Source organism: Gymnoscopelus microlampas (genome assembly GCF_963454915.1).
Source record: "Gymnoscopelus microlampas genome assembly, chromosome: 16".
NCBI classification, from domain to species: domain Eukaryota; kingdom Metazoa; phylum Chordata; class Actinopteri; order Myctophiformes; family Myctophidae; genus Gymnoscopelus; species Gymnoscopelus microlampas.
In genome coordinates, this window is record NC_139953.1 from 42,806,084 (window position 1) to 42,827,084 (window position 21,001).

The 21,001-nt window shown below is 42.4% G+C and overlaps 1 protein-coding gene across 1 annotated transcript in view; it reads left to right on the forward strand.

Moving 5' to 3' along the window:
- The window catches only part of LOC311062689 (MAM domain-containing glycosylphosphatidylinositol anchor protein 2), a gene marked incomplete at both ends in the record, with an annotated part of 584,351 nt that overhangs the window by 464,640 nt on the left and 98,710 nt on the right, over positions 1-21,001 (forward strand). Inside the window, 1 exon segment of the mRNA XM_084081896.1 lies at positions 19,866-20,014. Within this exon segment, the coding sequence (XP_083938022.1) occupies positions 19,866-20,014 (149 nt within the window).

Below are 21,001 nucleotides of genomic sequence, written 5' to 3' on the forward strand. Positions count from 1 at the left end.
TTGGAACATCAAAGGGATGGGGGGGGGCAGGAGGGGAGGAAGGGACGGGGGTGAAGGAATGGAGGGGGGAGGGATGGTTGGTGGTGGTGGGGACATGGTGAATGACAGCAGGCAAAAGACTCTGGCCCTGTCATGAAAATAACAAACAACCCCTCACTGCTCTACCCGCTGATATGACTGTACAACGCACCACGTTGCTAATGCTAATGTTGTTACTACTAATGAACAAAACACAAACGGACACTAAACAACTGTAATGTTGTTTCATGCTTTTGCTTTTCTTTTTTTTTTGCTTTATTGTTAACCCATTGAGGCCTGAAGCCGATTCTACAAATGTCTTCTAATTCCCAACAGTATTCTGAAAAAAACGTATGTTTCTATGTCAGTGGTGCTCAAACTTTTTCATGACAAGGACCCCCAAAATGATATGTGTTTGGTCATGGAACCCCATATTGTTCCAGGGACCCCCAGAAGCAAAGATTTGAGTTAAAAAATGTTCGCTTTAAAACAATGAATATTCAAAGATTTGCACACATTTTCACGATTTTTCAAAAATAGCAGATCTACAAGCTCATAGCGCGGCACTCGGTGCTGCGCTATGAGCTTGTAGATCTGCTATTTTTGAATAGCCTAAGTGTAAAATAATGCTTTTTTGCTCAAATCAAAAAGTGACACAGATGCATTTAAGGACGGCATTGAAAATAGCCGGAAAACGCACGCACACACGCGTGGCGTCCGTCCCTCCCCAGGCAAACTGGAGAGAGGGAGGAAGGGAGAGAGTGACGGAAGAGAGAGAGAGAGAGGGAGAGAGGGGGGGGGGACAAGAATAAAAAAGAAAACAATTAAGTGAAAGAGGTTCTTCAGGGCTATAGAGAGAGAAAAGGAAATGGACGAGAAATCAATGAGAAAAAGGTAAGATTTAGTGCGTGTGGCAGCGGACAGGGATAAATAGACAGTATCAGGGAGGAGAGTGGCTTAAGTGGCAGAGGGATCAAAGTGACAAATGTTCCTCCGCGGTGACCCTGCAGACGGCTGTCTATAAGGGGAGGTCTGGGAGATGGAAACCTTCGGCCAGGTTTTTCCTGCACTCGCTGTATCGCTCATCGCCGGGCCAAACTAATCTGGCCCTGTGTCATAAAACAAACCCGGAACGACAACGTTCTGACACTTTATACTGCTTCTGGTTTTTACCATCCAGGAAGAATTCAGTGAGAGTCAGCGTTGCCAGGTTTTTTTCTACAGAAATAAGCAGTGGTGTAGTGCAGTGGATCTCAAACATTGTCATGTCAAGGGCCAACACGTTGATATGTATTTGGCCACGGACCCCCATCTGAAAATATTCTGTGCCACACACACTCGTGTTAAAATGCTTTAAAAAAGAATCAAAATGTTAAACATTTTTGCTAGATTTCTTTTGAAAATTGTCGATCTACATAGCCAATTGAATTTCCATTCTTTTACTTTTTTAAGTTTTAGAAAATGTCAGATTTTTTTTATTATACCATAAGCCAGACGAGGGACAGGAGCATCAGTGGCGTACACAGACATTTTGAGGGGCAGGTGCTCAAGTAAATTACATGTTTTTTTTGTTGACTTGGTCTGCTCTTTTTTCCCTCTACACCTATACCTCTTTGCCAAAAATAGCCGATCTACAAGCCCACAACGCCTCGCAGCGCGAGGCGTTGTGGGCTTGTAGATCTGCTATATTTGGCAAAGTTCTCCTCAGAAAAGGGATGCTAGGTTTCGAGTGGTTATGGTAAAAAGAAAAGTCATATCACATAAAGATTTGGCGGAACCCCTGTAGTAACTCTGAGGACCCCCTAGGGGTCCCGTCTCGGACCCCCTGTTGAACACCCCTGCTGTAAACTGAAAAAAGGGCACTTCTGGTCAAGAGGGCAAAGGGCAGGTGCTCTAGCACCTCCAAGAGTCTATCTGTGCACGTCCCTGAGGAGCATTGTAATTGACACACACGCACGCATGCACGCACGCACGACAGCCCTTTCATATAGGAGCTCCATATAGTCTACCTCTCTGCTCCTGTGATGTAGACGGAGGGGGGGGGGAGGGTGACATTGAACGGCTTTATCCGCGTCTCAAAGAGACGGCGGGCTGACAGCGTGATGGATGGCTGGTAATGACTGACATTACATGGTCGCTCTGAACAGGGACAATATGAATAACGTCATCAGAGATCTGCTGAGGAGTCTGTCTGTCACGCCGGAGAGAACACAGTCTTCTACTCTGTGTTTTCACACTTCTGTTTTTCCCACTAATGGGCACCAAGTGTTGCCAGATTTTTGCAAGAGAAACAAGCGGCCTGGTCCTGTGAGAACAAAGCCCAAGAGAAGTACGTGACTATAGGCTCAAGTTTTACCAGTTTATTTCAGCTATTTGAAAATAGCAGATCTACAAGCTCACAACGTGGCGCGATGCGCCACGTTGTGAGCTTGTAGATCGGCAATTTTCAACAAAAAAAAAGACCCAAAAAACACAACTTTGCAGAAAAAACTAGCCCAAAGTCGCTTATAATAAGCAGACATGGCAACACTGATGTGCAAACCCCAGATCCCCCAACACAATCCCTCAAAGCAAAAACCAACCTGGTGTTGTGTTGTGTTGTGTTGTGTTGTGTTGTGTTGTGTTGTGTTGTGTTGTGTTGTGTTGTGTTGTTGTGCTGTGTTCCTTTTGTCGTCCCTTCAGTCCGAGGCAACAAAAACCTTGAGATAACAAAACATATGATGCTCACATAGTCTCCTGCTGTTCAGATAGCCAGACAGAAAAGACAGAGTACACAATTGCATTCCTGAAATACAAAATAAGGAAAGATATGTTGTTTGGCCAACAAAGAAGTATTTGAAGAACCGTGGAGAATGAGCCCATGCAATGTCCAATAGATGGAAAGGAAAAGGAGAAGAATGGCCCAGGCATTTTGATTATTTCCCCCCAAACATTCCCCCAAACACAAATAAGGATGTTTTTATTTGTTCGGTTGCAGTACAGTTGTGTGAATGTTTACTTACTCGACCACTACTCCGCTAGAGGACATTCTCTCATTTATACTGGCCACAGGGTGTAATGGAGCGAGCCACCATGTTGTTTTCAGCTTCTTTCAATGAGGTAATAATGGAACAGCGAGTTGATTCAGTGTTGCCAGTGAGAGAAATAAGCAACCATGTCTATGAGCCCAAAAGAAGCAACTAGAACACTTTAAACCTATGCATCAGCTATTTGAAAATAGCCCATGTACAACAGAGGCGTATTCTCATTGGGGCCAACGAGGCCATGGCCCGGTCTGTAAAACCCTGCTCCCCCAGGGGGCCTCGGTCTGCGGAAAAAAAATGGGGCAGTGTGTTTTGGGACGAGCGTTCCATTTTCCACCCGGAATGGCTCGGTAATTCTCAATAGACTTATCATCCGTTATTGTGCATCCGTTATTGTGCCCCGCCCCCCCCCCCCCCCGTTTAAGAATCTGGCCCGGTCAACGTTAGAACCCGCCATACGCCAGTGATGTACGAGCTTGTGAGCTTGTATCTATTTTCAAAAACTCTTGCAATTAAATGTGGAGTATTTGGAATATTTTTTTGTAATTATCATTTAAACCAATGGTTCTCAAATATTTTCATGAAAATGTTTTGTGCCAGGGAGCATTTGTGTTTTCCAAATAATATTCCAAATCTTCCACGTTTTATTGCAAGAGTTTTTGAAAATAGCAGACCTACAAGCTCACAACACTTCCATATCTCTCTCTCTCTCTCTCTCTCTCTCTCTCTCTCTCTCTCTCTCTCTCTCTCTATCTCTCTCTCTCTCTCTCTCTCTCTCTCTCTCTCTCTCTCTCTCTCTCTCTCTCTCTTCTTTAGTATATACATTGCCTATTTGAAAATAGACGATCTACAAGATCACACCGCGCCATGGTGCGACGCGTTGTAGATCTGTAGCCTAAATCTGCTATTTTCAAAATAATATTGGAAATAATTGGGAAAATGTGGAATACACACAAATCTGGCACACGGGTTCCTGGCACAAAATATTTTCAGTCCGCAGACAAATACATACAATCTGTGGGTCCTTGACATGAAAATGTTTGAGAACCAGTGGTTTAAAAAACATTTAGGAAACAATCCCAAATAACCAACTACACTTTAGAAACAAGCCCAAAAAAAACACAAGCAACTTAACAGAAAAACAAGCACAAAGTCGCTTATAATAAGCAGTCGTGGCAACGCTGGTTGAATTCTAAGGCGGGTGCAGCTGACTAAAAGCTATTAAACGGGGGAAAAAAAGGTCAATTTTCTATCTCAGAACCACATTGCCGGAGGAGTTACCTTTTCAGCCATTATTATTGCATCCGTTTGCCTGTAATTGGCCCTTGTTTTTTCATGGCAGCCATATAGCAGGGGAACACAGGATTAATTAATGAAATTAATTACGGCTCTGTCCCGTTTAGCGTTAGCCTTTTCACAATGAGCCATGCACAACAGCAGCACCCTGACTGTTTGACCCGAGTGGAATGGGAACCTTAATTAGTGTCATTGGGTAATTATTTCATGTCCAAAAGGTCTACTATTCCTTTCATGAATTCAGTTCCTTGTTTGGCATTTACAGTCGGTGTTGTTTAAAGGTTTCACGACATTCAGTTTTACAACACATTAAAAGTCTTGGTCATGGTCCTTCAAACGTGTATAAAAAGTTTTAACTGAAAATTCCACTCCAGTGAGCCATTGCAGGTGTTTTTCTCTCACATTTCTAAAGCCTTTTCAACTGCAATGAAAAAAAGAAATCTTTGCCTGCGGGTGTCGCTGTTGTGGGATTTTGCCTGTCAATCATCGCCTCTGCTCCGCCTCTCCTAGGGGAGGGGAGGGGCGAGGAGGAGAGTGGGCGGGATTAATGGCCTGTGACTTCACTCTCCAAGGGGAAATCACAGATTACTTTTCAGCCTAATTATTCAGAAAACCCCAGACCACAGAAAATCCACTGAATGTTCAAAGTTCAGTTTTTTTGGTGTAATTGAGGTCATAAAACCCCCCAAAAACATAAAAATTAAAAAAAAAGTGAAAATGAACCATTAGGCTGCACGCCTCATAGTGTAATTTAAAGCAGGGCTTCCAAAAGTTTTCCATGGCCATAGCCTACAAGATTTCAACCTTTTCATATATTTATTTTTCTTGTATTAATGCAAGAGCAATGTCTTCTGTTTCTACAGTATGCTCTTCCATGAATCGTGTTTGAAAGGACCAAACCTGGCTGCCTACCGATGATGTCACTGCTAGGCAGGGTTTCTGAACAGCTGACATCTTATAATGAGCATTAGTGAGGACCAATTATATGACGATAGGTTGGAAATGGGTGAAGTGGTCCTTTTTAAGAGTGTTTTTGGTTCCATTTGTACTCTTTCACTTTATTTTTAAATTGGGCCTCCAGAAATGCGGTTTCCAGCTTGTGGATGTGCTACTTTTGATGTGTTTCTGTGACGCTGTAGTGTGATCAAGTAGGGCGTTAATTTACGGAAAAACACAGAACGCTAGAATATGGAGATGAGAGGTTTCTGCCCCGACAGCAACGATTAACCCATTAAGACCTGGAACTGTGTCATTTTTAGATTTGAGCTAAAAAGCATTATTTTACACTTTGGGCTATTCAAAAATAGCAGATATACAAACTCGTAGCGCGGCACTCGGTGCCGCGCTACGAGTTTGTATATCTGCTATTTTTGAAAAATCGTGAAAATGTGTGCAAATCTTTGAATATATATATTTTTAAAGCGAACATGTTTAACTCAAATCTTTGCTTCTGGGGGGTCCATGGAACAACATATTTTCATGGGGGTCCGCGGCCAAATACATATCATTTTGGGGATCCTTGACATGAAAAAGATTGAGCACCACTGATATAGAAACATATGTTTTTTCAGAATACTGTTGAGATTTAGGTAGAATACAGTATGTAGAATCGGCTTCAGGTCTCAATGGGTTAATATCCTTGAAATGACAAGGTTGAGAATCAACTGGGTTAGGTAACGTATACTGCATGTGCTTCAGCACATCTGCTATTGTTAGAACTAAATGAGACAGCTCAGTGCGTGTGTATGTCTGAACAGCATACGAGATTGTATTACAGATGTTCTGCCTGTTCCTGGGAACGCAAGGTGACACATTTCCCTTTCAAATGCATATATAACACCTACGGAAACTAATACATTTACAAGAACGTGACATGATGCTGTAGTGTACAGCATGTCACTAGTGTACAGCATGACTCCATACTGTGTGTGTGTGTGTGTGTGTGTGTGTGTGTGTGTGTGTGTGTGTGTGTGTGCGTGTGCGTGTGTGTGTGTGTGTGTACACTTGTATTACTACTGTATGAGAGCTAAATGTCCCCGATGTTTTGAAATAGACATTGTTTGTGAGCCCAATTCTTCCTGGTATACTCACAAACCATGCACTTAAACCACTTAAACCACTTAAACACTTAAAACCTGGGGAAAACATTCGCAGAAAATAGCAGATACAATATTACAACACGTCGCAATGCAACACCAGTGGCGGCCTTTCCTACGTTTCACCCCTTTCAATTGAAACGGGCCTCCACCCTGGGGGGTCTCTACTGGGGGCCTCCGACTGAACAGCGATGTTATAAATCTAAACTAAAGGATACAGCATTGTCATATTTAGGCTACTCTTCTCTAGCCTATCTCTGTCCCTCAGTTCAAAGCCTGTATCAACAGAATAATGTCATAGAGGATGTGGCGTGGTGATGATTATTTTCCATTCTAAATGATAGGATTTAGCTTTAGAGTTTAGCTTGTTGGAACGGCAGGCTCCGTCGCAGACTCGCAGAGTCAGACCTTCTGTGAAACTCCGGCGGTGCTGCCTGTGTTTTAGTGTGTTGCATGGACTCGTCTCTTTGCCCATTTATTTAACCCATTAAGACCTCGAACTTTGTCATTTTTAGATTTGAGCTAAAAAGCATTATTTTACACTTCTATTCAAAAATAGCAGATATACAAGCTCATATCGCGGCACCGAGTGCCGCGCTACGAGCTTGTAGATCTGCTATTTTTGAGAAATCGTGAAAATGTGTGCAAATCTTCTGAATATATATATTTTTAAAGCGAACATTTTTAACTCAAATCTTTGCTTCTGGGGGTCCCTGGAACAAAATATTTTGATGGGGGTCCGCGGCCAAATACATATCATTTTGGGGGTCCTTGACATGAAAAAGATTGAGAACCACTGATATAGAAACATACGTTTTTCAGAAAACTGTTGGGATTTAGGAGACAGGTCTCAATGGGTTAATAACCGTGAGTGCCGCGAGTAGCTTATCATATTCTAATAAAACCGTTGGTTTATTTGTGCAGTTCAGAAACGGGGCTAAATCAGGGCTCATCTAAATGAATCACCTGATTATTTTGAAAGAAAGTGAATCATGTAATGGCAAAACAATATTACTTTTGTTAATTTAATGTGAGTGAGTTGTTTTAGCTGTCTGTCCGTGGTGGAAGTGCAAATAGTCTAATGAATTTATTTCGGAAATGCACCATTTTGGATTATGGAAGCAAACCAACTTCAGTCTGCAACCTTTTAAAACAAAAAAGAATGTTCTATTTTTGGTGGCACGTAATAACTATAAATCAGTCCTTTAGCATTATAGGGTTAACCACATAAACCCAGTCTAGACGTAAACTGGACGTGATTTGGCTCTGTACTTGGGACAGTTTTCTCTTCTTTTTTTTTTTTTTACGACAACACCAAATCTCTTCACTGCTTAGGTTCAATTTGTAAAAAGTTTAAAATTGATTTGTAAGATTGCTGTCCTAAAGTGTTGATGTCCTCTGAGGAGTAATACCAATCGGGGAACCCGTTCATTTGGGGGCAGCACCTCCATATTTGTGTAGTAACAGTAACTTGGTTTGGCCCCTCCCCTTTCTTAGTCCACTCCAGGTTCTGCTTCTATGTATATTCCTCCTACAGCACTACACATGTTTAGGGCAGTAGAGGTGCTGACAGATTCTGCTGTTGGCTGAATCTGTGTTGAGAGATTATTGCAGTGTGTGTGTGTGTGTGTGTGTGTGTGTGTGTGTGTGTGTGTGTGTGTGTGTGTGTGTGTGTGTGTGTGTGTGTGTGTGTGTGTGTGTGTGTGTGTGTGTGTGTGTGTGTGTGTGTGTGTGTGTGTGTGTGTGTGGTCGCTAAAGGCTTCAGTGTGTCACTTGTGTTCACATACAAGGAGGTAGAGTTGTTTTCCCTGCCTGCCGCTGTTGTAGAGGCTGTTATTTCTGCTGGGGGTTTCTCTCTCTTCGCTCTACATCAGACGTGACTTTTTACATGATTTTAATATTCAACACGTCGCCTTGCAGGAAGGAGTGTGTCATCGGTACAGCAGTGTGAGACAGACAGCGTGACTACTGTTCAAAGTCTCACAAACACACCAAGACATGGGGAACTGCTCTGGGGAATATACATGTTTCACCTAAAAATCAAAAAATTTGAAGCGACTCTCTGTATGTTTTATGTCTCTCCAGAGGGACAGAGTTATGATGCCAATGTGAAGTTTCATGGCAATCGTTCATGATTCGAGGCATTTTGTTCAAAACGGACCACTCCTGCAAACTTTAGATGCCAATCTTAGCCAATCAGGATGGAATATGAAAAAATCGGACGGATCAGTGTTGCTCACATGACTATAGAGATAATGCGTACCGATTTGCGTGATGTTTGGACAAAATCTGTAGGAGTAATATCACAACATATGTTTTGCCGGCCTCCTGGTGGCGCTATAAAAGGCTGATGTGAAAATGTTTTTTCTTGCCTTTAAGGAGTGTGCGTGCAAAGTTTTATGCCGATCGGTCCAGTTATCTGTAAAAACGTGAATCGGCCTGTTATAGCGCCACCATGAGGCCGATTTGAAAAATGTAGGGTGGCATTTCATCCTTCGCCTGGTGGGAATGTGGAATTTTGGGCAGAGGTTCCGCTCTGGCCTCCAGGGAGTGTGTGTGCACAGTTTCACATGGACGGACGGACGGACGGACGGACGGACGAGTGGACGGACGGACGGACAGGGGGCAAAACATAGTCACGGCCTGGCGGAGACAATAGCAAACAATAACACAACAGTACAGCAACAAATATGAAGGGAAAAAAAGAATGATGCTGCGTTCGCACTGACAGTTTAGTTTAGTTAGTTTATTTCAGTTAATGTTGTGGTAACACAGTTAAAATGTCATAGGTAACACAAAAGAAAATGAAATAAATTATAAAGACAAGATGACCACATTTCTGACCAAAAGGGTATAGACCAATTGTTTGTTTACAAACATTGAGACTGGATGCACAGGTGATTGTTTCACACAATCAATAGGCTCTATGCACAGCAGCCATATTGGAAAGAAATTGGGCCTCTTCTTACTTCCTTCACAGGTTTTACCAATGATACTAATGAAGGCTCTGTTCCATTTCGTGTAGCAGTGGTTCTCAAACCTTTTAATTTTTTACTGGTCCATTTGGTTCCATTTGTACACTCTCAGAGTTAGACACCCGCAAGGGGCCATCTGGAACCCCCCTCAAGTGTTTCCAGTGAGCCAACATGTACAATGTCAGCACATACTCTGTTTGACCAGAATGGAACAGAGCCTTCATTAGTATCATTGGTAACACCTGTGAAGGAAGTAAGAAGAGGCCCAATTTCTTTCCAATATGGCTGCTGTGTATAGAGCCTATTCTCAACCTGTTGTTTTGGGGTGCGCTGGTTTCAGCACACCCCAACCCCCTCTGGTGTGTTGGCTAGTGAGGCGTACGTGTCCTAGCGAGACCTGACAGAATGGGTTTCATTTGGAGCCAGTGTGACGTTTGGAGCCAGTGTGACGTCGTCTGTTAAGGGGCCTATAGGCTGAAGCCATAGCTTATTACGCCTACCCTTTTATAAAACAAAGAAAAAATGTAAGTTAAAATGGAGAGAAAAAAAACAAAAAACAAACAAAAGAAAAAGAAGCAAGATACAAGGACAACAGACACTTTGTACATGTACGTGTTTGCTGTACTGTACAAGTATATGTATATATGCTATGATAAATAAGATCATACAGAAGGCACATTCCTTTTATGTTTTTCTTGTATTAATTATCTATCATCTTATTTATAGATGCTACAAAGCAGCTACAAAGATGCAGGCTACCATTCATTTTCAATGAAAGCCAGCGACACGAACATACAGTCAACGCTTGTACTGTAGCTACAAAAGCTACAACAGCTACAAAGATACAAACACGTTGAGCTGGTTTCAACGTCAGCTACAAAGATACCAACAATGCTGTGTACCATATTAGCTTTGTATATTTGAGTCTTTTTGTATCTGCCAGTGTGAAGGTTACCCCACTTTAAGAACCACGTTTGGAATAGCTGACTTTAACCCATTAAGACCGGGAACGCATCTGTGTCATTTTTAGATGTATCTAGCTATTCAAAAATAGCAGATCTGCAAGCTCATAGCGCGGCACCGAGTGCCGCACTATGAGCTTGTAGATCTGCTATCGTGAAAATGTGTATTGGTATGTATATATATATTTTTTTTAAGGGAAAATATTTTTACTCAAATCTTTGCAGTTTTTATTTTTTAAACGTATGTTGCTATATCAGTCTCTCCAGCTCTTTATAAAACAGAAAATGCATTTTCGTTTCAGTTTCAGTTTCATTTCCAATCTTATCCAATCAGGATAGAGAGCTCAATCAGGATATAGATTAAACAAGTGAAATTGGAAGTGATGACACTAAGAAATGAGCAGACAAAATTGGAACTGGAACACTATAAAAATGAAGCTTAAAAATGGGTACTTTCTCCTGATTGGCTGAGATTTTGACACCTACCGGAAAATGTATTTTCTGTTTATTAAAGAGCTGGAGAGACAGGGATACTCCTGTTACTGAATAAATACTCTATAGCAATGATTACTATCAGAATATAATGCTTTAACCTTTTAACAAAATACTTTTTGTTTTGACCAAAAAATATCACTTACCCTACCTTTAAATGTATTTGGCCGCGGACCCCATCTGAAAATGTTTTGTTCCAGGGACCCCCAGAAGCAAAGATTTGAGTTAAAAATGTCTATATAAATTCAAGCTCGTAGCGCGGCACTCGGTGCCGCGCTACGAGCTTGTATATCTGCTATTTTTGAATAGCCAAAGAAATCTTAAAAATGACACAGATGCGTTCCCGGTGTAAATGGGTTAAAATATCCATTTCCATAGAAGGCACTTGCAAATGGATCATAAGGACACAGCAATATGTTAAAACATCTTTTCATTAGGGCGTTATTAGATTTCTCTCACTTCCCCACCCCACACTTTTTCTTCCTCAGCCAAATGATTTTATCCAGTTGATGAATGAGCGTCCCCTCTTCGCCGGATTAGAATATTGTTTTTTAAACGGCTCTATCCGTGTAAATGCCCCGCGATCTGTAGCCCGCTGTCCAAACAAATGCAATGCATCATTAACCTGATTTATTGTGTAAAATTCTGAACAAAACGGAGCCCCCCGGTTGCTGATTTTGACTTATTATCACGGACGATTATTAGAATTGATCAAACCAGCCGAGAGGTGGAATGAAACGACCAATCATGATTTCCCCCCTAAAGCAAAGGTTCCGAAACTTTTCGGGCCACGACTCCCCCCCGAATAATCATATTTGAACTGGGGACCCCCCACCCTGACAAGCACTTGGAATTGTAGGCATTACATTTAGTTTGACTCGGTTCCACAGACATATATTGTTAAAATAGCCAAACTGCAAGCTCAAATAATGTGAACTTGTAGATCGGCTATTTTCACGATGTTTGCCTCTTTCTTATGTAATATTTGACCGATTTGGTAATACAAAATGTCCTTAAATTGTAACTTTAGAAATGTGCAGATACCCTGTGTACACTTATACTGTTTGTTTACTGTTGAGTGAGAAAACAATGTTGCACATTAATTTAACCCTTTAAGACCTGGAACGCATCTGTGTCACTTTAGATTTCTTTGGCTATTCAAAAATAGCAGATATACAAGCTCATAACGCGGCACCGAGTGCCGCGATACGAGCTTGTAGATCTGCTATTTTTGAAAAATCGTGAAAAAATATATTTTATTTTATTTTTCAAAAAACTATAGGATTTACATTTTTTTTTTTAAGATTTTTTTCTTAATGGGTTAATCATCCGGGGATAATAATTTGGGTACTCCCTTGGGGGTCCCGACCCCCCAGTTTGGGAACCACTGCCCTAAAGGAACCTAGTGGATTTAAAAAAATATATATATTGTTATTATATCTGGTGGTGAGTGATAACTTTACGCATTGTACATAATTATGTAGAAAGATACATGCATGAGGCCCAAGGCAGGAATCCCATTCCCTGCCCATGAAATGTAATGTCTTCTGTAAATGGAAGTTTGGCTCCTGGACTCTCAGAGACGTACTGTACGTGTGTGTGTGTGTGTGTGTGTGTGTGTGTGTGTGTGTGTGTGTGTGTGTGTGTGTGTGTGTGTGTGTGTGTGTGTGTGTGTGTGTGTGTGTGTGTGTGTGTGTGTGTGTGTGTGTGTGTGTGTGTGTGTGTGTGTGTGTGTGTGTGTGTGTGTGTGTGCGCGCGCGCGCATTACTATTCTTATGGGGTGAATTGTCCCCTCAAGTGCTGTACAGTATATAGTATAATTTGAGAAATAGACATTGTGGGGCCAATTTTCCTGGCAGATTGTATGGAGTCCTTCTACAGTGTATAGGCCTATATCACGTTCTTGGTAAATGTAATAGTTTCCGTAGGTGTGATAACATGCATTTCAAATGGAAATCAAAATGTGTCACGTTGCATTCCCGGGAAAAGGCAGAACATTTCTGTAGCACGCGTTGCGCTACGATGACGCATTCTGAGCTTACATTATGTAGCTCAGCGTGCAACGAAGCATAACTCAGGCTTCGGGGGGGTTATAGAGTTAAAAGTGGCACAAAAAATGAAGGTAAAGGCCGTTTCAGACGGAGAGAGCGAGTGACGCGCCTTAGTAATTCATTTTCAATGAGAGACGGGCGATTATTTGCTTTTTTTTTCTGGCTACGCGCAGGAGGACAAAACAACAATGATCGTGGCGCGATCCCTGCTGAACGCCCGCACCACTCGCTCACCGCCTGAAACGGCCTTAAAAGTGGCATCTATAAAATGTTGATGTCCTCACAAGTATACAGTGGTGTAAAGTAACTAAGTACATTTACTCAAGTACTGTACTGTACTTAAGTAACATTACACTACACTACAATTATTTGAAAACTTTAGTTACTAGTTACCTTTCAGATACAAATGATGATATTATGAAACGTACATTAACCACTTTAGCCGTATACATAGGCTATTTGAAAATAGCAGATCTACAAGCTCACAACGCGTCGCATAGCGACGCGTTGTGAGCTTGTAGATCGGCTATTTTCTAACATTTTAGTACTTTTACACTTTTACTCAAGTCAATTTTGAGTTCTGCACTTTTACTTGTAACGGAGTATTTCTATATTGCAGTATTGTTACTTTTACTTAAGTAAAGAATTTGAGCACTTTTTCCAACACTGCAAGTATAGTGAGATAAACGTGGGCGTTTGTGTGTGTGTACGTGCGTGCGTGTGTGTCGTGCGTGCGTTCGTGTAGACCACAGTAAACCATAGTGGTCCGTTGATTAGCTATATTGAAGACCAGGCCCATTGCATGTTCTCTCATGTACTCTACCCTGAGCCATCCCACCCTAGCATAATGAGCAGGGGTTAGTCGAGTCCTCTAGGAACACCGGTTTCTTTTTCTTTTCTTTTTTTTTGCATGTCCTGAAAAGTAACCGTTTTGGACAGTTACAGCACAAGGTTTTTTTCTGCCTGACAGCGACGATATGCTAATATCCATCCAACATAACGCACTGTTAGCCCGCAGTACAGTGGGGGACATGGCAGCCATTAGAACCAGACATGTCCCCTTTGAACCACTGACCTTAACACACTGTCTTCAGGTTGTGTTTTTTTTTTCTCCCTCCTCCTCCTCCTGAGCGGGGGGTATGTGGGGGGCCTCACCCGCCTCCCGGTCAAATGAAGCGGAGCCTAATGGAGAGCCTAGTATGTGTTCAACACTTGTGAGCCCAAGGAGGGGGGGGGGGGGGGGGGACTGTGCGGTTCGTTCTCTGGGGAGCGTTGAACGTGTCGGGGAGGATACGAGCCGTTCTAAGTCATCAGTGACATAAACCGCCCTGACAGCTTCTGCTGTGCAAATTGCCAGGCAAGGCAAGGCAAGGCAGCCAGGCAGACATCGTCAGCCCAGTGTGGTTATAGTTAGTACATCTTCCCACATGGTTATAATGTCAAGCTAGCAGCGAGACTCCCTCCCGCAACCACTTTCAAGCTGGTGTCCAGGGACGTGCACAGATAGACTCTAGGTGGTGCTATAGCACCTGCCCTTTGCCCTCTTGACCAGAAGGGCCCTTTTGAAAAAAAAGAAAAAAAAGTTTTTTTTTTTGTTTTTTTTTCAGTTTACAGCAGGGGTCTTCAACAGGGGGTCCGGGACTCCTAGGGGGTCCTCAGAGTTACTACAGGGGGTCCGCCAAATCTTTATGTGACATGATTTTTCTTTTTACCATAACCACTTGAAACCTAGAATCCCTTTTCTGAGGAGAACTTTAGCCAAAAATAGCAGATCTACAAGCCCACAACGCCTCGCGCTGATCGGCTATTTTTGGCAAAAACGTATAGGGAGAAAAGAGCAGACCAAGTAAACAAAAAAAAGTATAATTTACTTGAGCACCTGCTCCTCAAAATGTCTGTGCACGCCACTGCTGGTGTCCCTACTATTTTGTTGTTGTGGGAGGGGGGGGTAAGTCATTAGCAACTATTGATTATTTTCTTTAGTGATTATTCTATTGATTGGCTTTCCTTTCAGGGGGGAAACATTCTTTTAATTGTGTCAAGAGTTATATAGACTGAAAAGAAAACGCAAAGCTGCCTGAGGCTGATTTGAACAATTTGGTTTGGAGTGTCTTTTTCCATGGACCACGGCCTACTGGCAGTAGGCCTACTGGGAGTGTGCGTGCAACGTTTGACGCTGATCAGTCTAGTCGTGACCAAGATTAGCTGCAAACAGAGGGAGGGACGGACAGACAGACAGACAGACAGACAGACAGACAGACAGACAGACGCCTGGTGAGGACAATTACAGTCCTGATTGTCAAATCTACTACATCGCGCATTGTCTTTATTGTAAATGAATACGTGGTCATACTACTGCGTCACACAAAAGCATCAAAAGTAGTAGATCTGTAAGCGTTTTGGACATAATGAGGTTTCCACCCGACAGAAACCTCATTCAGCATTTTAATGCCAATGCTTTTGTACTTTGTGTGTTCGAGCACACATTTGAATACAGGACGTTTAACACAGTGTTTCTGTATTGTGTGTATTGCTACTACTACTTTACTGTAATTAACCCATTTTTAGATTTGAGCTAAAAAGCATTATTTTACACTTTGGGCTATTCAAAAATAGCAGATATACAAGCTCATAGCGCGGCACCGAGTGCCGCGCTACGAGCTTGTAGATCTGCTATTTTTGAAAAATCGTGAAAATGTGTGCAAATCTTTGAATATATATTTTTTTAAAGCGAACATTTTTTACTTAAATCTTTGCTTCTGGGGGTCCCTGGAACAAAATATTTTGATGGGGGTCCGCGGCCAAATACATATCATTTTGGGGGTCCTTGACATGAAAAAGATTGAGCACCACTGATATAGAAACATACGTTTTTCAGAATACTGTTGGGATTTAGGAGACATGTAGAACCGGCTTCAGGTCTCAATGGGTTAAAACTAATATTCCGCCCAACTCCTTATCCAAACTCTCAGTCTGCAATCAGGCGATGCAACCGACCAATCAGCGTCTGCCTCCCAAATTACAACGGCGCCCAAATGGCAGGTTGGTAATAGATGCTTTGAAAAGGGTTCGTGTCCTTGACTCCAATTAAAAAAGAAAACAGCCTGGATTCAGATCCAACCCAGACTGCTTTTGGGTGTCAGAAATCTGGCGGTTATCCAGGCAACCATTTTTAATTTCTTGATTCATGCGGGTGAATAGTGTACTGTTATTTATTTCTCTCTCTTTACTCTCTCTCTCTCTCTCTGTCTGTCTGTCTGTCTGTCTGTCTGTCTGTCTGTCTGTCTGTCTGTCTGTCTGTCTGACTGTCTCTCTCTCTCTCTCTCTCTCTAATATTTTTAATTTCTTCATTCATGGGGGCGAATAGTGTTTTTCTCTCTCTCTCTCTCTCTCACTCTCTCTCTCTCTCTCTCTCTCTCTCTCTCTCTCTCTCTCTCTCTCTCTCTCTCTCTCTCTCTCTCTCTCTCTCTCTCTCTCTCTCTCTCTCTCTGTGTCTCTCTGTCTCTCTCATATTTTTAATTTCTTGATTCATGGGGGTGAATAGTGTTATTTTTCTCTCTCTCTCTCTCTTTCTCTCTCTCTCTCTCTCTCTCTCTCTCTCTCTCTCTCTCTCTCTCTCTCTCTCTCTCTCTCTCTCTCTCAGTCATGTGAATGTTGTGATTGGACTCTATTGGCCTCCAGCTTCCATTTACCCAGATGGACAAAAGCAGCAGCTTTTTGGCTGCAGCTCTGATTGTACGCGGCGACAATCTGAGGACTCCGAACGTCCTTGTGTCTCCAGGAACTCTGATGAATACAGGGCCAATCGAGGCCAGTCCCCTGTTGAATGGGGGTTCATCATCACTGTTAGAAAATGAAAGTGATTCATGGGTCTAGGTTCCATGCAGGCTCGCGTCGCGTTGTGTTGTGTGCACCAATCTGTGTGGAGAAAAAAAAAAGAAAAGCAGGAACAACTCCCAAGATCAAACGACACCATTGTTACGATCGTCTTTAGTCGTGCTTGCTAGAGGCGGTGGCTCTGAGGGTAACGTCATTGTTGTGACCCCTCTATGTTTTCAACCTTTTTCATGCCAAGGACCCCTAAATTGATATACATTTGGCCGCAGACCCCCATTTGTAAATATTTTGTGCCAGGGACCCCCAGAAGCAAAGATATCAGTTAATTTTCACTTAAAAAAAAAATATGAATATTCAAAGATATGCACACGTTTTCAAGGTTTTTCAAAAATAGCAGATCTACAAGCTCATAGCGCGGCACTCGGTGCCGCGCTATGAGCTTGTATATCTGCTATTTTTGAATAGCCAAAGCTAAGTGGTTAAAAATTATTGTGACGCTATTAACTAATTTTGCCGGGGACCCCCTGGCACTCCCTCAAGGACCACTGGTGGTCCCCGGACCACTGGTTGAAAACCACTGCTCTATACCCTTAAAGGAGCCAACACAGCCTCTAGCGGGTGGGGCTTTCAATCAGAATCATCTTTATTGTCACATCACAGGTTTACAGCTGTAAAACAGTGGGTGCAATTCGTTTTTGTGCAAGATCTACGTCGTTTTTTAATTGTTTCCAGAAAGAGAATGAAAAGAAAGAAGAAGTACACAAGGTATCTACATATTTACACATGGTATATCCATCCAAACATTATGTAGCCTACGTGAGGTTTAGAATTAAGGTACGTGAGCATAGCTGGTATATGCTGTTCATGACATCAGTGAAAGAAGAGTATCAGTGCGTTGCACATGAGATTAAAGGGATAGTTCACCCACAAAAGGTCCATGAGGGAAGTAGTCTTGCGTTACCAGACTGTTGCCTCCCACAATTTACAAATGTTTCCGGCATACAATCTGGGACTCGGAAGCTCTGATAATGTGTAAGGGGAAAGCGGATGCCCATCCCCTACCCACGTCCGTTTCAGCATTGTGCAGTGGCGCAAAGGAGTCCGACTGGAATCAACGAATCTCATAAACATCGTTTATGTCTACTAGTGTCTTCTTTCACAGTTTTTTTCGGCGTTAATTCCATGATACCTTTCTCAGTTTTCTGTGATAAACAATCCTCGCACAAATAACATGGATCTACCGCTCCTATGACTATGCTTCCGCCTCGGTTCTGTTTCCACTGGGACTACAGGTCCGCGGGCACCGCGTCGTGATTGGTCGAATGTCTTTCCGGTCTGAACAACTTCCGTTAAACAGCTTTCGGGAAGTGGAGTTCCAGACTCTATATAGCATTCAGAGATTGTGGAATAGTTGTCTGGTGACGCGAGACTATGAGGGAAGCAAAAGTCCAAGGCCAACCTGATGAAAGACGGTGGTCATTCCCGGCTTGTTCAGCAGTCTGATGGTAGACTCGCATTGTAGTTGTTTCACCCACTCTCACACTTTCGATTTGTGTTCCCACACACGATTTGTGTTCACACTTTTGTGTGAACACTAAAACCCACATTGAAAGTTGTCGTTCTTCAAGATATAGTAGGCTACTGAGAGAGGGAAATAAATTGTAGCTGTATATTATGTAACAGTGCACTTTACATGATTTGTTTGTCTCATTGAGGAAGTGGTGTGTTCTTTTTGGGGAGTTTCAGGGGCCATTATACAAGTAATTCACAGCATGAGGCAGCATTTTTTTTTTAAATGCTTGTTGACAGTTGATTTGTAATTAGATGTACTGTAGGCCTATCTCTGAATATTTTTTATCACAAATAATATTAGCATCAGTTTGTTTTCTACAGCTTGTTTCCTACAGTCCGCAAAACTGAAAACGTGTCCTCTCAGCGACCTACGACCTATGACCTATACGTCACATATTGTGATACAGTCACACTTCAAATGACCTTTCAAGTTATTTCACCATCTTCCCGTCATCTTGATGGTCTGATGTCTGTACAGTAATTATAATAAGAGATGCTTTGAAAGAGGTTTGTGTCCTTGGCTCCAATTAAAAATCAGCCTGGATTCAGATCCAACTGACAGAAATGCAGGCAAAAGCCTGACTGACAAGTCCTTCTTTTTTTTTTAGAGACTTGACGTTCCCATGTAATATGAAACGTGTAACATCATCAGCAGTGGTGGAAAGTAACTAAGTACTGTACAAGTATTCAAGTACTGTACAATTTTGGTTCCAGGGGGTCCCCAGCTAAAGGATTTAAGATAGCGTCATATTCATTTTAACCACATTATCCATGTGTATGTTCAGCTATTCAAAAATACCAGATCTACAAGCTCACAGCGCGTCACTTCGTGCCGCACTGCAAGCTTGTACATCTGGTATTTCTCAAAATATTGGAAAAATATCTAAGATGTGCAGAGCCTCTAAAGCAGGGGTCTTCAACAGGGGGTCCGGGACCCTTAGGGGGTCCTCAGAGTTACTACAGGGGGTCCGCCAAATCTTTGTGTGATATGATTTTTTTTCTTTTACCTTAACCACTTGAACCCTAGCATCCTTTTTTTCCGAGGAGAACTTTAGCCAAAAATAGCCGATCTACAAGCTCACAACGCCTCGCGCTGCGAGGCGTTGTGAGCTTGTAGATCGGCTATTTTTGGCAAAGAGGTATGGTGCAGAGGGAAAAAAGAGCAGACCAAGTAAACAAAAAAAGACACAATTTTATACAATATCTCTCTCTGTGTGCATGGGGATCTCATCTTAAACAAGTTCAGTGCTTAATGAGTCTTCCAGTTTAGTAGACCTTGTACTGTGAATTTGTACTTCCATGTACTGATGTTCTCATGTCTTACTAAATAAAGTACATCAATCAATGAATCAAAGCTAGGGGGTCCCTGCTTCATCTCTCTCTCAACTAGGGGGTCATTGGCCTGAAAACGTTGAAGACCCCTACTCTGAGGGTTTTTTTTTTTTTTTAAGTTGTGGTAAGATGTTTGGAAAAGTATGAATAATTTTCTTCAGGGGGTCCCTGGCACAAGACTTTAAATGTGTGTCTGTGTGTGTTGTTCCAGGTAAGGCCTACGCCCCAGAGTTCTACTATGACACCTACAGCCCTCTGTGGCAGAACAGACCCAGGGTCTACGGCTTCAAGCTGCAGTGGACCCAGATGAACCCGGCCGCTGTCGACCGCATCGTGGCCTACAGGCTGGGCATCAGACAGGTAGGACGCTGTCTGTCTGTCTGTCTGTCTGTCTGTCTGTCTGTCTGTCCATACCAAGGGGCAAACCCCCTTTGCTGGAATTGAAGCTCACTTCCGGGTTCTCGTTCAGCCTGCTGTTCCTATTAACACATTAAGTGCCAGAGTTATATTAAAACAGTGTACATCTAGTGCTGGCGTTCTTTACCGTTTACGCTGATATGTTTAGCGCTGTAGTGGCCACGACGAGGACACGGATGTAAACAATGGATGCGTGCCGTGTACGATGGTCAATGGTCCCGTCTAACGCCTGGAACATCTCTCACGCGAGCCGCCATTGCGGAGTGATCGCGCACCGAAAATGGCTCGTTCTCACCACTGTAAAAAAGTTAAGGAGATCCGGAGGTTTTTATCAAGGAGATATAACAGGAGTGGATGGAAGCCAGTTTTTTTGGCACCCATCCACATCTGTCCCGTCCATTTTAAAGGCACCATGGGTGATTCCAAAGTTGCGCTAGGGTGCCCCTTGTGAAAAAAAAGGGGGGAAATTGCTAAACGATTATAAGCGTTTAGGGCACTCCACGCATGGCTTTTAAAAACAGTCCGGACCGTTTTTGGCACACAATGTGTTAATGGCCCAGCTGATGTCGCTATTTCACCTTCTACTGGCCTCAATAAGATATAATCTCAATGCAAGTCAATGAGGTTTTTGGCGGACTTTATACTTTGTATTGATTTTATTACCTTAGTAAACATTGTCATGAACACTTTATGTTTTCAATCGCCAGTTGTAAGTTGTCTTTTTTAATAAATCATCATGATATGCGTTTAGTAAATTATGGTCCCATTATTTTTTTAAATGAATGATAAAGTAGGGTATGTTTCTAGGGATTTTACTGGTTCTGCCGAGTGAAGACCCAAATTATCAACTGCCTTAAAAAAAATTATAAATGCTTGGAATTGTATGGTTATTTGAATTCTCAAGTTATACTGTATATAGTATGTTTATAG